Source organism: Aspergillus nomiae, assembly GCF_001204775.2.
Source record: "Aspergillus nomiae NRRL 13137 chromosome Unknown contig00011, whole genome shotgun sequence".
NCBI classification, from domain to species: Eukaryota; Fungi; Ascomycota; class Eurotiomycetes; order Eurotiales; family Aspergillaceae; genus Aspergillus; species Aspergillus nomiae.
This window is the reverse complement of record NW_015378066.1, coordinates 43,983-61,843: the sequence shown is the minus strand read 5'-3', so window position 1 is coordinate 61,843 and position 17,861 is coordinate 43,983. Positions and strand designations below refer to the sequence as shown.

The window sequence follows — 17,861 nt, the reverse complement described above, 5'->3', positions numbered from 1 at the left end:
AGTGCTTCGGACAAGATAAATTACTGGAATGTACCGGTACGGGTTAATACCAGAAATACAGGGACAAAAAAAGTCAAAAATGGCACATCCAAGTGGGTTACATTCTCACCGGAATCAGCAATAGTCTTTGACTCTTGTGCTATTCGTAGCAATCTACGGTGCCTCTCAATGCTTTTTTTTTCTCTTTCAAACAAAAAACAAAAAAAAAAAGCGAAAAAAGAGAAAAAGAAAATTTACCTCTGATTGAGGAAATTTTACATTGGGAGTGTGAGGCCTACTGGATTTAATCTAGCGAGGCTACCAACTTTTACGACAGTTCTTGGAGAAAAGGGACAAGCCCATAAGGCATGGAATACTGTTTTATCCACGATCGCCACGAGCAGGTCGAAGGCAAACTGGGAAACAGATGTCACCAAGATGAACCAATCGCGAGGCCGTAGGGACCTCGGATTTGGCGAGATATCGTACGGTCTTTGCCATGAAAGAGTGTTTTGTTTTTATTGAGCTTATATATTCAATTGAAATACACTATTTATTCTGTTTATACACTAGTGGAATATGTCTGGTCTGGTCTCGGAACGTTTCTCTCGTCCACTGTGATCCTTTTCTGCACTCCCGAATCCAGCCTGTCCCTCTGCTGCAGACCGTGCTGGGTATCCAACCTTTTATTCATATTGACGGGCTTCAGAAATAGTGCTGCAATCAAGCCCACCCCGGCCACAGCGACTAAGACCTCAAAGAGGGTCTTGAGGCTGTGAACATACGCCGAATTCACCGCGTAGATGAACGATGCAGAATAGGATGGCTTAGCGTTCTTCAGGCTTGCGATAAAGATCTGGGCATTCTCGGCGATCTCCACAGGCAGATGGCGAATTTGCAATTGATGTCGGAGTTGGTTCTGCACCACGCTGGTCCCGACAGCAACCCCAAGGCACATCCCACAGGACCGCAGAAAAGTGTACATGGAGGCCGCTTGTGCTGAGTCGCGTGCCTCTGCCAGCGCCTGAACACAGATACTGCTCGAGACAATGATGCAACCATGGCCCAAACCCACGGACAAAAAGATCAAAACCCATGCGTACGTCTTGGTGTCATTGTCAAGGAGAATCAGTAGCCCGGTGGACATGGTAATTATGACCCACCCCATCCAGATTGCCCACCGGATGTGACCGAACTTGGTAATGATAATGCCAGCCAAAACACTGGCTGGCATGAGTGATCCAGTGATTGTCATCAAGGCCACCCCGGTCATCGTTGGGGACATATCTTTTGGTCCTTCGAGGTACAGTGGGAGGGAATAGAGCTCGCAGAACATCTAACAGAAGTCAGCGGTCAACTCGCCAATACCGAGAGTATCTAGGGGGAGGAACGGGTCGAGAAAGAGAGAAAGGGGCATGGAAAACACCCACGACAAGTATACGTACCAACAGTCCCTGAAGAACGGCGCAAAGGTAGATCATCCCCGAGGAGACATCTCGGAATAAGCTCAGGCGGAGAAATGGCTTTCGTGCCCCCTTCCACAACCAGAAAACGGTAACGATCACCCCCGCCACACCGAGGAAGATGGGAAGCAAAGTGCGCCAACTGGACCAGGGAAACTGACCACCACCCCATGTGATGCCTATCAAGAAGCTTGAGACACTAGCAATAAACAGTAGGGCTCCTACCCAGTCGATTGATCGGAGCTGCTGGGTGAGTCCGTCCTGCCTTGGCCTCCGTAGGTTCACCACCCACGGGACCATGATGAGCCCAACACCCATAAAGGGAAAGTTCAAATAGAAGACCCAGCGCCAGGTGCTGTGGTCGATGAGCAATCCACCGATGACCGGGCCGGTCACTGTTCCTACCACAAATGCCACCTGGATAATGGACGAGTATGCCGGGCGTGACGGAGGGGAATGATGTCGGTCGTGATGACAAAGGTCAGGCACAGGATGCCCGCGCCCCCAACTCCTTGGACGGTGCGGCCGACCAGAAGCTGGGTCATTCCGTGGGAGAGACAGCAGATCAATGTCCCTGCTGTGAATAGAACTAGTGATAGAAATAGTATGCTCTGTCGGCCGAAGACAGTCGAGAGGGCAACAAAAAGCGGTTGAAACACAGCACAGGAAAGGAGATATGCTGTGCCTACCCAGAATGATTCATTTGTATCACCGTGCAGGTCTGACGCGATTGTCTGGGACCGTCCATATTCCATCAGATAAGACACGAAACCATGATTGAGTAGAGTCATATAAACTTACCGGGAGAACTGGGACAAGAATGGTGGCGTCGAGGGCCACAACCAACGACACGATGGCGAGGCAAGCTAGGATCAACAATTCCTCCCGTGCGGGCTTCCACTTGAGATAGTCTTCATCTTCACCTACAGCAGCCACGATGTGCGGTTGCTGATGAGTGGTCTCGAGCCCCACATTCTCAGTCTGGGATACTATCATGTCGAATACATATGTTTACATGTATATGTTTCTGATGCAGAGAGAATCCCCAGACATAAGATGTTTCATGAATAATAAAAATCAAGAGACTGAGAAGAGATACACTATTGAGGTTGGGGCTGATAGCCTTATTCCGGCATTATGGAATTTACATACTTAACCCTTGTTTAAAGAGCTTGTATCGGATTAACTCCACATTCACCATTACTGCAAAGATATGTTGTGTAATTGATAAAATTATTCAATGGTAAAATATCTCGCGCACATACCATGCAAAGTATATCTGGTTCATTCCAGACCCCCCTTGCTTTTGTGGCGTGATTTTTACCAATAATTGTTGAAATAGCGTGTATTATCCCTCTTTCTTGATACATTGGCCAAAATTAGATTTGTCCCACAGAATGCTAATAGTAAAATATGTACATGTAACATCACACTGGAGTGTAGTTGTCACACGCTTATTGGTTGATGTGCATCTCTGGCGTGGTGATGATGTGATCGCCATGTAATCTTGGGGGTGAACTCTGATGTAGATCAATGATTAAATGTCTCGATTGAGCATCGTCTCTCTAATGATAGTCAAAGTCAATCACACAGAGAAATATGCAGAGCTATGGTGGGCGCCGTTTGGAGGCTAACCAGCCTGAGTCTTCAACGTCAAGACGCCCGAAAACGAAAGCTCAGTGTAACTATGCAGTAGCACTTCATCTACGGGGTTGTATCTATCAAGACATCTCCTCAGTAACCAAACAAATGCTCAGACGCCACAATACTATGACCAAATTCTAAATCGATGCTATCTCTTACCTTCGGGGACCCACTCTTGCACTCTTAACTACGCCAGATTAAGAATCTGATCGAACAATACGCAATGCAATGATAATCATTACAGAGTGAACGATAAAAGCATGATAAGCCTTGTGAATCTATCCGTTTGCATCAGCAAAGGGATCTAGAACGTGGGATGGGCCCAGCTCACCCTGAGTCAAGATCAATGTAACATGTACACAGGTATGGTTCGCTCCTAGACGAGGCCAGTTAAAAGGCCCAAGCCAGCTGGACTTCGATATGCTGTGCATTGCTTCCCAGTAACGTTGCCTTTCTAGCTACACTCTCTGCTATCCACAACGGTTGATCCATCATGACTGTAACCGATGTGCTCGGGTCTGGTCCGAAACCGGCTGTTTCTGTGATGGGAATTGGGGTGGAATATCCCCCATCCAAGCAGGGACCGGAGTTTGCGGAGGCGTTGGCTCAGCGACATTATGATCTCACTCCGGCGTAAGGCTGAAAACCCCAGCACTGATCTCTCCTCTGATTGAGACCGTTTAATCACTAATTCTTACTCCGAATAGGTTGCAGAAGAGTTTGGAAATCAACCGGAAAAGTCGAATAGAGCATCGCTACAGCGTGTTGGACCCCGACCACGAATACTGGCACCAACGTGAGGTCCCTACCATCAGCGAATGCGATGCCCTCTTTAAACAATATGGCATCCCACTGGCGGTCAATGCTTGTAACAAAGCTATTGCGGACTGGGGTGGTCGGTCGGCGGAGATCACCCATGTGGTCGCAGTGACCTGTACTAATACCTCCAACCCCGGGTTTGATGGGCTAGTTTGCCAGAAGCTCGGCCTGCGTAACAACACCCGCCGAGCCCTTCTGCACGGGGTGGGTTGTGGGGGTGGCCTTGCGGCGATCCGCGTGGCACAGGAGATGCTTCTGGGTGCTACGCACCAGGGGAAGCCGGCAAGAGCCTCATCATTTGCTGCGAATTGCCTACGATCTTTACGCGGGCAGAGTTGGACTCCGTGAGCCAGCAGCAACGACCCAATGTGGCCCTTGGGCTCTTTGGGGATTGTGCGGCTGCGCTTGTTCTCAGCAACGGCATCGGGGTCAAGCAAGAGGAACGTGTCCCTGTCTGGGATGTGTTGAATTGCCAAACAACTCATTTGGAAGGGTCCGAAGGGTTGGGGGAATTTAAAATCGGCCCCAATGGTGCGTTCTCAGCTGCATCGGATCATTGATGATACTAACCCCTATGTCTCGCAGGATATGTGGCCAAGATTGACAAGAAGATTCCCCTTGTCATTGGCCAATCCATTCATGGGGGCTTTACCAATCTAATTTCATCGACGCCCGGTGTCGCCTCTGAGCCCAGTAATTACAGCCCTGGGATCTACGATTGGGCCTTTCATCCCGGCGGATACGCTTTTCTTCTTGCTGCGCAGGAGGTACTAGGGTTGTCGGCGCATAACCTGCGCAAGGCCTTTGAGGCATATAGTGATGGCGGTAACACTGTTTCCAGCACTGTAATCAGCATCTTGAATCGACTCAAAAAAGAACGTGAGAGTGGTGTGAAAGACGAAGGACATCAGGGGGAAGGATCTACGTCTGGCAAGGGAGCAGACAAAGTGATTGCAGTCGCATTTGGCCATGGCTTAACGATGGAGATGATTATGTTCACAAAGCCAGCACTGCCAGAGACAGTTTAGACATTATTCCTAGTATTGTTAATTCTGAGTGATTGCGTGGTGGTCTTTCTTTTCTCTGCTTACCATGGGAAAGAGACTTCGGGTCCAGAATATTTTCATGGAGTCGGGGCCGACTTGAATTCTCAGACCGGCTCGTAGTTTGTGTAGCCCCTGAGAACATATTACGGCGCACGGTTCTGCAACTGGAGCAGGACCGTGGTTCCTCTTGTCCTACTCAACTGAGGGTTGGAATGAAATGAAGTCCAGGCGGTTTGGCGTGGTGGGGGACCAGCACGTGCCAGAGCGGCACGGGACCTCTCCTCCAATCAAGTCGTAGACTTTTCCTAACCCTAGAACGTTACTGCCTAAAAAAATCGAAACTTCATTCAACTTGCGGAGGCGAAGCTTTTCTTCAGTGGATCCTGAAAGCTTGGCTGGACCCTTATTCGGTGCAGGATCAGCAGGCAACGGACCCATTGCGCTGTTGAATGTCAGTGATACGAGGCTGCGCCCCCGAAAGAGGTTATACTAAAGACGCTTCTCATCCTGCAGAAGGTTCGGGCGAGACCGCTTGTCAGAAAGAACTTCTGGACTCTTTGGCCCCTGGGTGAGAAAGACACTAACTATAGTAGTCTGTCAAGTTAGCGCTGATGGGGCGTCGTGGAAAATGGGTGTATACCATTCGTCTCCACCAGCATGGCAACCCAGCGTAGGCTACCACATTATCGTTCCTGGCCACACTGTCACGAGTAACACTGGTGAGATTGATTTTCAAAGTGTCTATTCCGTACTAGTAGTAACGCGGTGGGCTACTAAGTCTCACTAAGATCCAGGACTCGTTTGGGGGCTTTCCCACGAGAAACGGGGTATCTCGATCAGAGGGAGATCTCCCTCGGTCGACTACCGCCGTTCATTGTCCCTTTTTCTTTTTTCTCTCTTCCAACTTTCCATTTATAGACGCTTGTGCAGACCCATGTAGGTTAATTTATGCGATTTGGTCGTTGCTCATTGTTGGTTTCCGCCTACACTCCTTTTCTCTCATCGTTCTTGGTATACCCCATCAATCCTTTATTCAAGGTCGTTTTAATAGCACTCCCCTGTCACCGTCACTCTCTTCCTGCTTTTAATGGTCTTCAATCCGCTGAGGGGCCCATCATCGTTGACAGCAATTGGAAGCCACCATGGCAATACATTATCACCATGACATTTCTGCTCTCGAGACTCTTAAATTGCAGCCTATCTCGAAGCTCGCTCCTTTTTCCGCTCTCATCATTTCGATAGTACTCGTCGTTCTTTTTCTGGTGCGGTATTATGTGTTGGAGGGGTTTCTCATCGGACGTCTCTATGGCTCTATCTATACGAACCTGAGTGAGGTGAACCGACGCGGGTTCATCAACCACCACATTGCCGGTCTCACGAAGATCCTCATTCTAATCGTCGCCGCATACCCTTTCCTCGAGGTTGTCATTGGCAAATCATCCTTCCACACACCTTACGCACATGGCTCCCGGGTGACAATGGGCGACATGCTGGTCGTGGTCTCTCAGATGCTCATCGGGATGTACGCGTTCGAGCTGATTTACCGTACTAAGCTGTCGCCTATTGCTGTGCTACATCACATCGGGACTATTGTCATTGGCCAGTCCGCGATTGCAATCAGCTTAGATTTGGCCCGAGAGCCAGATGCCGATATCGAGTTTGTCCTGTGTACAGTATGGGGTAAGTTATGCTCTACCTTTCTTCGTGATATTCTACAAACGTAGGCTAATACAGCTCTTCATCAGGTGCCTTCGACATCATATCAGAATTCTTCCCCCACTTGGCTATCATCCTCTACCGCGTCTTCCCCAACCGCCACCGTTTCCTCAAACGCCTCTTCCTCCTATCGTGCATCACCACAGCCCTCGGAACAACCTGCGAAACCATTGTTATCTTCTTCTTGTTCGGCTCCCTGTGGGACCGATGGCAGATTGCCTTCAAGGTCGTCACCCCGCTGCTTCATATTGCCTTTTCCGCAGCCCAGGTTCACGGTAGCGTTGTCTTTTGGAAGATGTACAAGCGCCAACAACGGCTCGAGGAAGAAACTGCTGGGTTCGATGTCGAGAGCGGGGATATTTGTGAGATGGACATTCACGTCGACAAGACGAAGCCTGCTTCATCTGGGTCTACGGTCGCTATTGTATAGACCTTTCTCTGCATTTGATAGATTAGCTTGGTGTTTGGGGCGTTGTTGGATGTTGGTGTGTTTGTTACAAATTCCGAGCCTTACTGTACGTCATACCTTGCATTTGTGCATCCTCATCTGACTGTATTCATAATTTAAATGTTTGACAACCTATTACTACTGTTGTGCTACTACGATTCGAAATGATCCCCGCCTGGAGAATGTGAGTAGAAGGATACGGCTCGTGCTCAAAGGTGTCCTGCTGGGTAGTCGGCCGTCTTTGCTAAACTGGAAAACACCTTTAAGGTTCTATATTATAGTTGTAAGGAAATTTCCAGTACTTAAGTGAGATTATCTTCGAACCACATTGATCCTTTTCCATTCTTCTGTCGAGCACTCCGCTAGAGCTAGCCCTTGTTTATTCATCCTTGTTCTGAAAACCGCCCTTCTTCTTTCTTGATGTTTAAACTAGTGTTCAACCATTTTGGAAAGGGACAACGTTTACCTAGAGGGAACCACACTAAACGCCCCACTGGAGAGGATTAAATTAGCTCTGAGGGCTTTTAGCAGATAGTGTAGAAAGTCACACTACTCAAGCCTTGCCAACTACAGCTCAAAGACGACTTAAGGCTGTAGACTGTAGAATAGAGAGACGCAGACATAACAGGCAAGCAGAAGTCAATGGGAGCGAAAGATTGGCAGAACAAATTGATAGTTGCATCTGACGGTGGTTAAATGCCGCTGGTATGCTTCATGTGATGTTCACCTCGTGTCTAATATAGCCCACGAAGCTAAGTGGCGAGAAGTGGAAGAATCTATTGAAAAGGTTTCCTTGTCTGAAGTCTGGAATGCCTCGTGGTATTCCGATGCTTCGGTTTCACTGGCCATTGATAGAGGAACTTGCAAGCATCTAGGGCAGAGATAAACTTGCATCCCCTAACCATGTTGGCAATTTCTTCCTGTGCCGGTACAGGGTACAGGTCGCATCGTCTCCTTATTGGGTTTTCCCTGGTCGATACCCACTAGACCCTTGTCTTTACCCTTGACCATCCGGCAGAACACAAGGGAACCGATCAGATCGGACCGATATAGATATGCAAGTAGATAAGGATCCCACCAGAACTAATCGGTGCGGTGCGAACTGATAGATTGATAATCTAGTTAAGTCCTAACTAATTGAGCTATTTAATAATATTACTCCCCTCTTCTCTCCTTCCTTTCCTAACATAACTTCTCGGTTCAGACTACAAAGATTATCCGCTACTAAATATATTCCTTCCTGAATTTCATAGCATCCTTCGTCGATTTATTAGTTAAATCAACTAGTTCAGTAATCAAGCGGTCTATTATTAGATATGCCGTATTCTTTTATTCTATAGTATTTATATCCTGCAATGTTTTGACCGCAATAGTAATTAATCCTAATAATTTCTTCTTAAACTCCTCGCCTCATTTTCTACTTATAATCGGTATCTATCTTTCCCGTCGCTTATATCTTTCTAATATATAAATTTGTTTAGATATCCATTATTTCATTTCGCGGTAAGTCGACTAGTACTTTATTTAATCATTATCCATATAAGTGCTGGTAGCTCCCCGTATAGCTTCGAATATAATCTTTTCCTGTTTCTCCTAGAATATTGTATCCAATATTGGAAATAGATATATTTTATCACGCTGTGTACTTCCTTTCCTTCTTAATTCCTGTATCTTCGCTCCGGTTACTAACGAATCGATATACTGCTATCTAGTCGAACCGTGTTGGTCGAAGTAGACTATAATTATTTTTTGATGATGATGCTTCATGTCTTCTTTCAACTATCCCACAGGAATTCTTTTCGCCGGACCCAGAAACCTTGTAGCACCCTTGATCGCCAATTCCTGTCGGGGTAGAAAGACAGTGTATAACCGGGAGCTTGCTCCATTTTGTTTTCCTGTCTCAACGGGTCAAAAGTCCTGTCGATAAATTGGCAATTCCTTGGGCCAGCTCGGTAGATCCTTAGCTTAGGCAATCTCGTTTCCCAACCTTCCTTCATCGAGACTTCTCACCATTGGTCAGGTGTAATATTTACAGTACTAATATGGGGATCATGTTGGTTCTTAAAGTTCTGAGAAGCAAGCCTCCGGCTGATGAACCGTACTGTGACTTAGTCCTTCCAGCAAGTCTGGCATACCAGGGCAGTTGGGTATTTGCAGGGTAATAGTCAGATATTGCTGTGTTAAATTTTTGAACTGTGTGTAAGCTCCATAATGAATTCTGCAGGTATTCTACCCGAATGGTAAGGGTGATAGATTTTCTATCGTCCATGGCCTAGAAACCAACGGGCTGCGACTAGACGGAACGTGCAATGCATGCTACTAGGCACCATTGCACCGGATTTCCTATTTCTTTTTGGGCATTTAGTGGTGTTTAAATGGAATATAATCCAGAACACTCGACAGAGGGCAGGTAATAAGCCCATTTATCTGGAGTGATAACCTTGATGGCCTTGCCCATATAGGACAGCGTGTTCTGTCTATTCCGCGTCGCTTGGTCTCCACAAGAACTAAATCCGACTTGGATTGTCTTGCATCGCCATACCAAAGGGAGTAGTCGGTTTTTCCGCCCGTCATGCGGGCTTTGTTCCCGTACGGCCATTGTAGTTTCATTTGTCGTTCGAGCTGCCAATGAAGCGATCTGAATGACTCGATAGGTGCAATTGATGCACGGTTTCCTTCGGCTTTTCATCTGTGCTGGCAAGATTCCTAGCATTTTTTCTTGAGCGATGGCTGTGAGTAATACTGCATCGACTCGAGTTCATAGAACATTTTGTATCATGCCCATTCATGAATAGCAGAGATGCGATGTAGAGTGGATTTTGAGGAAGGTATCTTGCGGTTCTCAGATTTAAATAATGAGATCGAGATGCGTTGCACCCTTCACAGTCTTCATGAGTCCACCATCTTCCCAATATTCCTATGACTAGCGATAGTGGGCGTCGCCTTCTATGAAGGCAGGGCCCATCTTGATGCTGACAGACAGAGTAACGTAAATGCTTTCGACATAACACAAGCCTCTAGCTTGGGAGGGAAATTAGTACTGAGCATGTCCAGTCTGTTAGTAGCTCTTAATAGCCATCTTTCTCGATGAAGCTATTATTGGTATGGTGAAACATTATGGCGCATAGCTTAGCCGGTTTCTAAACCTCACTGTTGGTACATCTTAAAAGATATGAGTAGCACAAGCAGTCCTTGCGGTCTTGGGCTATTCTTTCGTCATGACTGGTGTTGAATAGGGCTGTGTGGTAGACATCCACATTTATATGGTAAAAAGACTATTTGGCGGATGCCCTCCGAGGAGTCTCTTGGGTTGGAAGAAGGATATAAGTAGTGCTCCAGACGACTTGGAAGTCATGATACCTTTATTCAATGGCCAACATTCCTTACATATCCAAAAGTAAGTGACTTATTGATGTGAATTGTACCATCCAATAATTAGCAGTCGTGCCACAATTCAACAGCACATTCCCTTAGTCTTCATCTATCACCCCAGAGCGAAATTCATTTAACACCTTACCATTCCCCATAGAAAGAACTGATCATGTATTCCATGGCCTGTCATGGATTAGACTTGCAACTCCTCACCAATCAACAGCCAACTCAACCCCATGATGGTACTATAGCCGTATGATATCTAGTCAGCCAAAAGAAGACTACTAGAACTAGCACGCCATCTTCACAAGCGGATTATTACATTTTACAAATACAGAGCCAATGCCTGTTAGTTTGAGTATTAGTCCTATTTTTCAATGGTGCGGCGTGAATATGCACCACAAATGTGCGTCAGAGATCCAGATGAAGAGCACAAGAAACCTCATCACTGAGCTCCAGTTGGTCGGCTGGTCTGGAGTCGCCTTCTTCTGGTAAGTATACCCTGATGGAGTTTGCTTTCGAGTCGACTCTAACGGTCTGGTGTTCCGTGGTAGAAATACGTCCCTTGAGCCCTCTGTGCTGGTCCCCGCCCCTCAACATGTCTGACGATACCTAGGAGGAGTGGAGTACCGATCGAACCGCCGTCCTGCGGGACGTAGGTCGCAAATTTTATCCTATCCGACTCTCAGCTGAGGACTGCACGGCCGTACGTGTTCTCGAGCCGATTCGTGCCCTCGATTGGACGGTCGATCACACTATGGAATCCGTCGTCAAGTCTGTGAACCACGAGTACCAGGCAGCAGCCTGTCTGCTGCAAGAACGTGGTGATAAGTTCGGTCGACCGGAGCGGTACGCTCTATGTGTGTTGGGTGGTACCTCCCAGAGCTGTGTGGTCTCACCTTTATTGTATGCCAACCTGCCCGGCGATGGAGGAAGAATACCTACTGTCAGGAAAGGAAGGAGGGAAGGGGGGAGTAGTATTATCAAATAGCTCAATTAGTTAGGACTTAACCAAGATCATCAATCTACCAGTTCGCACCGCACCGATTAGTTCTGGTGGGATACTTACCTACTCGCATATCGATATCGGTCCAATCTGATCGATTCCCTACACTACCGATTAGACGAAAACGAGACTGAGACAGAAGAATCGGATGAAGGTAGCTCGACCGCTTCGGACGACGAGTTTGTGGAGGGACCTCTCGCGGTGGTGATCCCTACCCGTCGGGAGTAAACGGAGTTGGGATAGAGGAAATGTACGTGGACCATACCGGCTGGCCGACAGGAACTCTATCGAAGAACCACAAAAATAATCTACAAGTCGATTGAATGCTCGCGTGAACAGAAGACAGAGCGATAATCATTCGCTAAACTAAGAAATACAGACATGATCACCGCCATTCGTTACTCATCAGGCTAGATATATTTAATGGCTTTCTGCCCGAAGAGACATTTTGGAAGGTCGCCAAAGCCAACCAAGCGCTTCATCATACCGAGGTAAAAGCCGACTCAACAGCAGAGGAATTGGTGGAGACAGGGCAGAAGGGATTAATTGATGCCCTGGCAAGAGATCAAGAACCATTTTTTCAGCCCAAGCTACTATGAGACATTGGAAGAACTTCAGGTGCCACAGATAGTGGGTACAAGCACAGCCGAGCTTGTTGAAGAGCATATCTCCCTGTGAAAGAATCATAGACAGCAGAGCGCAAAGAGGAAGCTATCACATCGGACAATAGTATCCCTCGGTATATCACCATCAAACAGAACATACTAGACTTCCCTAGGGTAAATCCAGAAGCTGAACTTGCTGCGGCTGGTGTACAGGGGCAAATCCTGGTATTTCTAGGGGAATGTCGTCGGCAAGATGTCTGGGTTGATTGGCACGATACCCTTATGATGCACAGATTCCATATGCTCTTCGTTACTGTTTATGAGTCGCTCTGGTGCACATTATCAACCGAACTTATGATGGTTCGTGATGGATCACAGTTCCAGCAGAGGTTGAGGTGATATCCTATCCCTTCAGAGGCCATATTTAGAGCTGACACTTTGTAAGCAGGGCTAGCTACCAGTGGCCCTACGAGATGTTTACGCAAGGATACGGTAGTAAAGCCTGCTGCCTCTGTGGATGAAGGTGTTATCACATACGTGGAACACCAGCCAGCGGGAAAACCGTCAATGCACTCTTGGGTTCGAATAAGGAAGTGTCGACATGATAAGAACACGATCTGAAGTAATAATTATCCCAGCTTACATGGGTAAGTCCGTCGGTCGGACATATCATAGACCTTGCAACAACAAGGCATAACTATGACACCCCAAGTCTCATAACCCATCTAGAGGCACTTACACTAGCCAGATAGCAATAGATCGCTCAACATGAGATATAGACATTCTTATCCTGGGCAAATGAGATCTGACGAACCATTTCATCACAGCACAACAAAGTCGCCATCAAGGTAGATATACGCTTCTGAGAGACGCAACCGAAAGGAGTACCTCTTATTAACTACAGAATTGTTGACTTGATCGACGGGTCGACAAGGCTGCGATATTCAGGAAAGAATATCTCGCAGTACCTTCAGGGGCGTTTATGTCATATCGATCGAGGTATTCTGTTATACAACCGAAGCTAAAGCGCGGAAGGTGCGTTTCATTTGTTCTTGATAAGCTCTTTTTTAAGAATTGGAGGTGGGGAGACGGATACTTATTGTACTCCAGGCTTGCAATAATAAATTATAAGTCAGAATAGAAGGCATGGGCCTGGCTTAAATGAATACCAAGCGGCAGTTTGTTTGCTGCAGGAGCGGGGCGATAAGTTCGGTCGTTCTGGGCGGCGCTCTCTGTGTGTCAGGGGGAACCTTTCAAAGTTGCGTTGTAATGGTCGAACTATGGGTTTGTTCGGTCGTGCGTGCGGCAACTGCATTTGGGCCGAAAAAGGCTCAACTTGCAAGCATTCCTCACTGTTCAAGAACGAGATGAAGGGCGAAACTTGAGACGAAGCAATCTGGTTTTGACATCGCATATTCCTTTTTACACAATCTACTGTATTGTGAGTAAACCTATCGGTCGGAATTTCCATGCCGGTGAGCTACCATAGTCTGGTGTTCTTGGTGCACTGAACACGAGGCCATCTATAGGCATGATAGCAAGATAAGGCTGCGCGGTCTTCGAGCGAGACCAGAAGCATTGGGATGCAATGTGGGGATGCGACCAATGCCGATGGTTATATTGCCATTATGAAGACTATTATAGTCTTTACCTGGTATAATAATCCATGCGCAATAAAATGTAAGCACTCGTATTCGTACTGGGGACAGTTCCAATGGTGTTATGCCAGCTGTCCGAAAGACTAGTTCTTTGTCCCGCAGATTCAGTCAGCCTCAGGCGAGACGATAATATTTTCCCCCGACACTTCACCGACACTTCACAATAATCTCAGTATCTTAAACGGGTACCATTACTAGTATATTGAAAGGAACAAAAAGTACTCCGTACATCATGGTCGAAAGGTCTTTGACCGGAGCATGCCTGTGTGGAAAGATCACCTACCGTGTGGATCTCCCCGCTGGCACGCCATCCCCCAAGGTACTGACGATCAACACCTCCCCACCCATCGCCATGCTCCTGGGCAATGTAGATCCGCCCTAAACTAACATTGATTGCTCACCAAGGTTGCTCTCTGCCACTGTGAGGACTGCAAACGGAACACGGGCACGCCCTTCTCGTCGAACCTCCTCGTCCCCAAGCCCACGTTTACCTACACGGCCGGAACCCCCAAGGTTTACGCCCATCCGTCTGGAGATCTGGGGAACGAGCTCCAGCGGCACTTCTGTGGGGATTGTGGGTCTCCACTCAATACGCAGCCAGGTGGGAGAGGAGTTGTCACGGTCAAGACGGGCACATTAGATGCAGAGTCTCGTGGCGAGTTGGGCTTAGCATTGGAGATCTATTGCAAACGAAGGGAGCCATGGGTGGATCAGATCGGTAGCGTGCCCAAGGCTGAGGCCATGCCGTAGCTTGTCTTGTCGTGTCGTGAGATTTATATGTGAAATACTCGCAATATTATAGGTGCAGGATCGACTATAGCCGTTGTATCATGGCTAAGTAATTCATATAGATGGTGACAACCTCGGGTTCTGCTCGGTAACTCTAATCAGGTTTACCCCGCGTTCTTCAGGGTTATCAGATAAGCATCTGGACTTCCCCCACAACTGCCAGCTTTTTCTTCGCTCTGTCAAAACAGACAACTTCATTCCATCTACCATCAGCACACAAACCAGACAGCAACATGGCGCCCCCCACCGCAACCGAGACCGCTCCGCCCATCACCCTCGAAGCCCGCCAGTCCACCCAGGAAGCCGGCGCCGAGAAAGCCAAGGTGAAGATGAGCATTCCCCGACCACCCGTATTCGACGACAAGATGAAAGAGCGTGAATACCTGAAGGGCCGACTCGCAGCGGCCTTCCGCATCTTCGGCAAGTATGGATACGATGAGGGTATGACCATCCCACCAAACGCACTACGATCTATGGGGTAGAACGTAGGATATGAACGGGCAGCTAGCTTACGATCTATATCGACGGAACACAGGCGTGGCCGGCCACATCACCCTTCGCGACCCCGTCGACCCAAGCACATTCTGGGTGAACCCCTTCGGCGTCGCCTTCTCTCAGATCAAAGCCTCAGACCTGATCCTGGTCAACCACGCCGGAGAGGTCATCGACGGCGGTCCATGCCGACTGCTCAACGCTGCCGCCTTTATGATCCACTCGGCCATCCACGCTGCTCGACCGGACGTCAACTGCGCAGCCCACAGCCACAGTCTGCACGGTCGCGCATTCTGCAGTCTCGGTCGACCATTGGATATCATCACCCAGGATGCGTGTGCCTTTTACAATGTCAGCTATCCTGCACATCGTGGTCCGATCCCTCCTTTGCTGACTCATGGTACAGGATCACGTCGTCTACAAGCAGTTTAACGGCATCGTCCTCGCCGAGGATGAAGGAAAGAATATCGCCGCGGCACTCGGCGACAAGAAGGCGGCTCTATTGCAGAATCACGGTCTCTTGACGGTCGGCAACACGATCGAGGAGACCGTTTTCTGGTTCGTCAGCTTGGAAAAGTGTTGCTATGCACAGTTGTTGGCGGACGCGGCGGCGGCGGGCCGAGGCGGACAGACGATCAAGGTGGACGATGCCGATGCGGCCTTCACGTACAAATCTGTGGGAACGCGGTTGGCGGGTTATTTCAGCGCGAAACCGATGTTTGATGTGATCCATGAAGAGACGAAGGGAGCTTATTTGAATTAGCGGGCTTGCTTTTCCTATCCAGGATGTCTTAATGAATGTGTCTTCTTTTCTGCCAAGCTCTGTCTATTTCATACTGATATAAAACGCGATGAAACTACCCTGATTTCCCTTTTCCACGGTAAATGTAGAACACCCCGTAGGATGGAGGCAAATCGTTGATATATGTCATTCATTATATCTGAAATGAGAGAACTCATCACACACAAGGTTGGTGTGGACGGAGTAGTTGGGAGCAAGGCGAGGGCGAACAAGCTAATATCGCAGTAAGCTATCCTAGTCCATCATAGGGAGAACTAAAAGATTGAAAATACTACAAAGTAGATAGAAAGAAAGAAAGGAATAGCGAAAGCTGCCATGGTTGCCATAACTAGATTGAAATTAACGTTCAGTGCGCATTTCGTTCTCTCGTGAAAATAAACGCTTCCAGCCATCGTGCCAAAAGTTCAACATAAAACAAAGATGGTTGACCTTCGCTTGTTCTACAAATTGATGGCTTAGGTAGTAGCAGTTGGCCACTTTCCACATCCCTCCAGTATCGAATAGTCAAGATATCAGGCCGTCGGGACGCTGACTCACCGGGCGAGCCATTCCATTTCCCACGCTGCCAGTAACTCGATCTGTGCGTCATACCTCAGAGTGAGAAACGATGCATCCCCTTGGGCCCTCTTTCGCAATGTCATCTTCATGCCCTCACATAGTCGTTGGCTGCGGTCTTGCTCGGATAGTGGTGTTGGGAAGTCGTCCTCCAACATTCCCAGGTAGTTTGCAAAGTCTCTCACGCTTTCATCGCGGCGTTGTCGAGCGATAGTCCATAGATGGCGCGCCATCTTCGGCGTCGCAGGCCTTTCGATCTGATGAAGTAGAAAGGAGCAGAACTCGTCCCAGGTATATGTTCGGTCGCTAGACTGGGCATATGTCGTCCACTCATCGAGAACAAGGCGCGATAGATGTCTCTTTGCTTCGGCAATCTTGGTTTTATCGACAGCGAAATACCATTGGTGTGTACGAAAGAAACTGCGCAAGTTGCTGACCAAGGTAATATATAAAGATCGATCCTGCCCGCAATATCTTTTGGATACGGGGAGCTTTGGCACCTCTGCCCCCTCAGTCGATGTGAGATTACCACTAGCGTTACTATTACCGGTAACAGGTTCGGGTCTCGGGTGCGACGGCTTCGCATTTATGCGTTTCTTATCCACGCGGATAGCCCTGCCTCTTGGAACTGGAGTAGGCGGATGCAATCGATTGAAGGAGCGGCCGCCAGTCGGTGTTTGTGATGCGGTCACATGAAGACGGTGTCGAGCGTCAGTCAACAACTGGTTCTCGCGCGCAATCTCATTACGTAGGTGCAGTACTTTGCGTTTGTTGCGGATTTGCGCTAATTGACTTTGCAGACGAAGGATCTCCGCGGTGGTGTCGGCCTGGTCTTCTGCGATTACCGAATTTGAGGCCATTGCGTCCGTGACGCGACAGGCACGATCAGGTCAATAATGAGGTCGGTTGTTCGAAGCGTGGCCCCAGTGGGTACCAATAAGATAGGGAGTAGTGCAGCATATCCATCACGGGCAGAGGCATATTCACATCGACAAGGGAATTGAAGTGTTTGTGTTTCGATGGATGGTATTCACTGTTTCTGTTTCTGGCCTGGCGTCACGTGGTGCCGGGCGTGTGGTCGGATTGCCATTTCGGGTTAAATTACAGCCTCGATCTCATTGGCCAATGGGATGACGTGATGCCTGGATACCTGAGGTACGATTGACACCTGGCAGGGGCTCACGTTTTCCTGTCATGATCAATGTCCACTCAAATCCATGTCCATGTGCATGTCCTGTGGCGGATAATTTTCCATCAAGTCGGGCCGATTCGGAGGGCGTCTGATCCATTGGCACCATACCATGCATTAGAGATGCATTAGCAAGCATCATGCTCAGTCTCCACCCATTCAGTATGGAGAGGTTCATGCGACGCAGTGCTAGTGAGACTGGGTATGTGCTATTTGGAGCTGAGCTTCCTTGCTTAGTTGAATGTCACTTGGAGAAAATCAAGGAAACAAAGACAAAG

At 48.1% G+C, this 17,861-nt stretch overlaps 6 protein-coding genes across 6 annotated transcripts; 4 read left to right on the top strand and 2 right to left on the bottom strand.

Moving 5' to 3' along the window:
• Positions 1 to 541: 541 nt before the first annotated feature.
• Positions 542 to 2,438, bottom strand: ANOM_001292 (uncharacterized protein; the record flags this gene model as incomplete). Its single annotated transcript, XM_015546549.1, has 4 exons — positions 542 to 1,315; positions 1,425 to 1,797; positions 1,848 to 2,176; positions 2,244 to 2,438. 4 exons carry the CDS (start codon positions 2,436 to 2,438, stop codon positions 542 to 544), a joined length of 1,671 nt encoding a protein of 556 aa, XP_015411521.1.
• A 1,141-nt stretch (positions 2,439 to 3,579) lies between these two features.
• Positions 3,580 to 4,933, top strand: ANOM_001291 (uncharacterized protein; the record flags this gene model as incomplete). Its single annotated transcript, XM_015546548.1, has 4 exons — positions 3,580 to 3,719; positions 3,794 to 4,142; positions 4,193 to 4,436; positions 4,491 to 4,933. The coding sequence occupies 4 exons, from the start codon at positions 3,580 to 3,582 to the stop codon at positions 4,931 to 4,933; spliced, it is 1,176 nt and encodes a 391-aa protein (XP_015411518.1).
• Positions 4,934 to 6,093: 1,160 nt separating this feature from the next.
• ANOM_001290 (uncharacterized protein) lies at positions 6,094 to 7,097 on the top strand (the record flags this gene model as incomplete). Its single annotated transcript, XM_015546547.1, has 2 exons — positions 6,094 to 6,631; positions 6,697 to 7,097. The coding sequence occupies 2 exons, from the start codon at positions 6,094 to 6,096 to the stop codon at positions 7,095 to 7,097; spliced, it is 939 nt and encodes a 312-aa protein (XP_015411519.1).
• Positions 7,098 to 13,988: 6,891 nt separating this feature from the next.
• On the top strand, positions 13,989 to 14,506 carry ANOM_001289 (GFA family protein; the record flags this gene model as incomplete). The annotated part of the gene is made up of 2 exons (XM_015546546.1): positions 13,989 to 14,075; positions 14,162 to 14,506. The coding sequence occupies 2 exons, from the start codon at positions 13,989 to 13,991 to the stop codon at positions 14,504 to 14,506; spliced, it is 432 nt and encodes a 143-aa protein (XP_015411555.1).
• A 272-nt stretch (positions 14,507 to 14,778) lies between these two features.
• ANOM_001288 (class II aldolase/adducin family protein) lies at positions 14,779 to 15,800 on the top strand (the record flags this gene model as incomplete). The annotated part of the gene is made up of 3 exons (XM_015546545.1): positions 14,779 to 14,986; positions 15,081 to 15,388; positions 15,444 to 15,800. 3 exons carry the CDS (start codon positions 14,779 to 14,781, stop codon positions 15,798 to 15,800), a joined length of 873 nt encoding a protein of 290 aa, XP_015411554.1.
• A 572-nt stretch (positions 15,801 to 16,372) lies between these two features.
• Positions 16,373 to 17,254, bottom strand: ANOM_001287 (uncharacterized protein; the record flags this gene model as incomplete). The annotated part of the gene is made up of 1 exon (XM_015546544.1): positions 16,373 to 17,254. The coding sequence occupies one exon, from the start codon at positions 17,252 to 17,254 to the stop codon at positions 16,373 to 16,375; it is 882 nt and encodes a 293-aa protein (XP_015411561.1).
• Between the last annotated feature and the right edge of the window lie 607 nt (positions 17,255 to 17,861).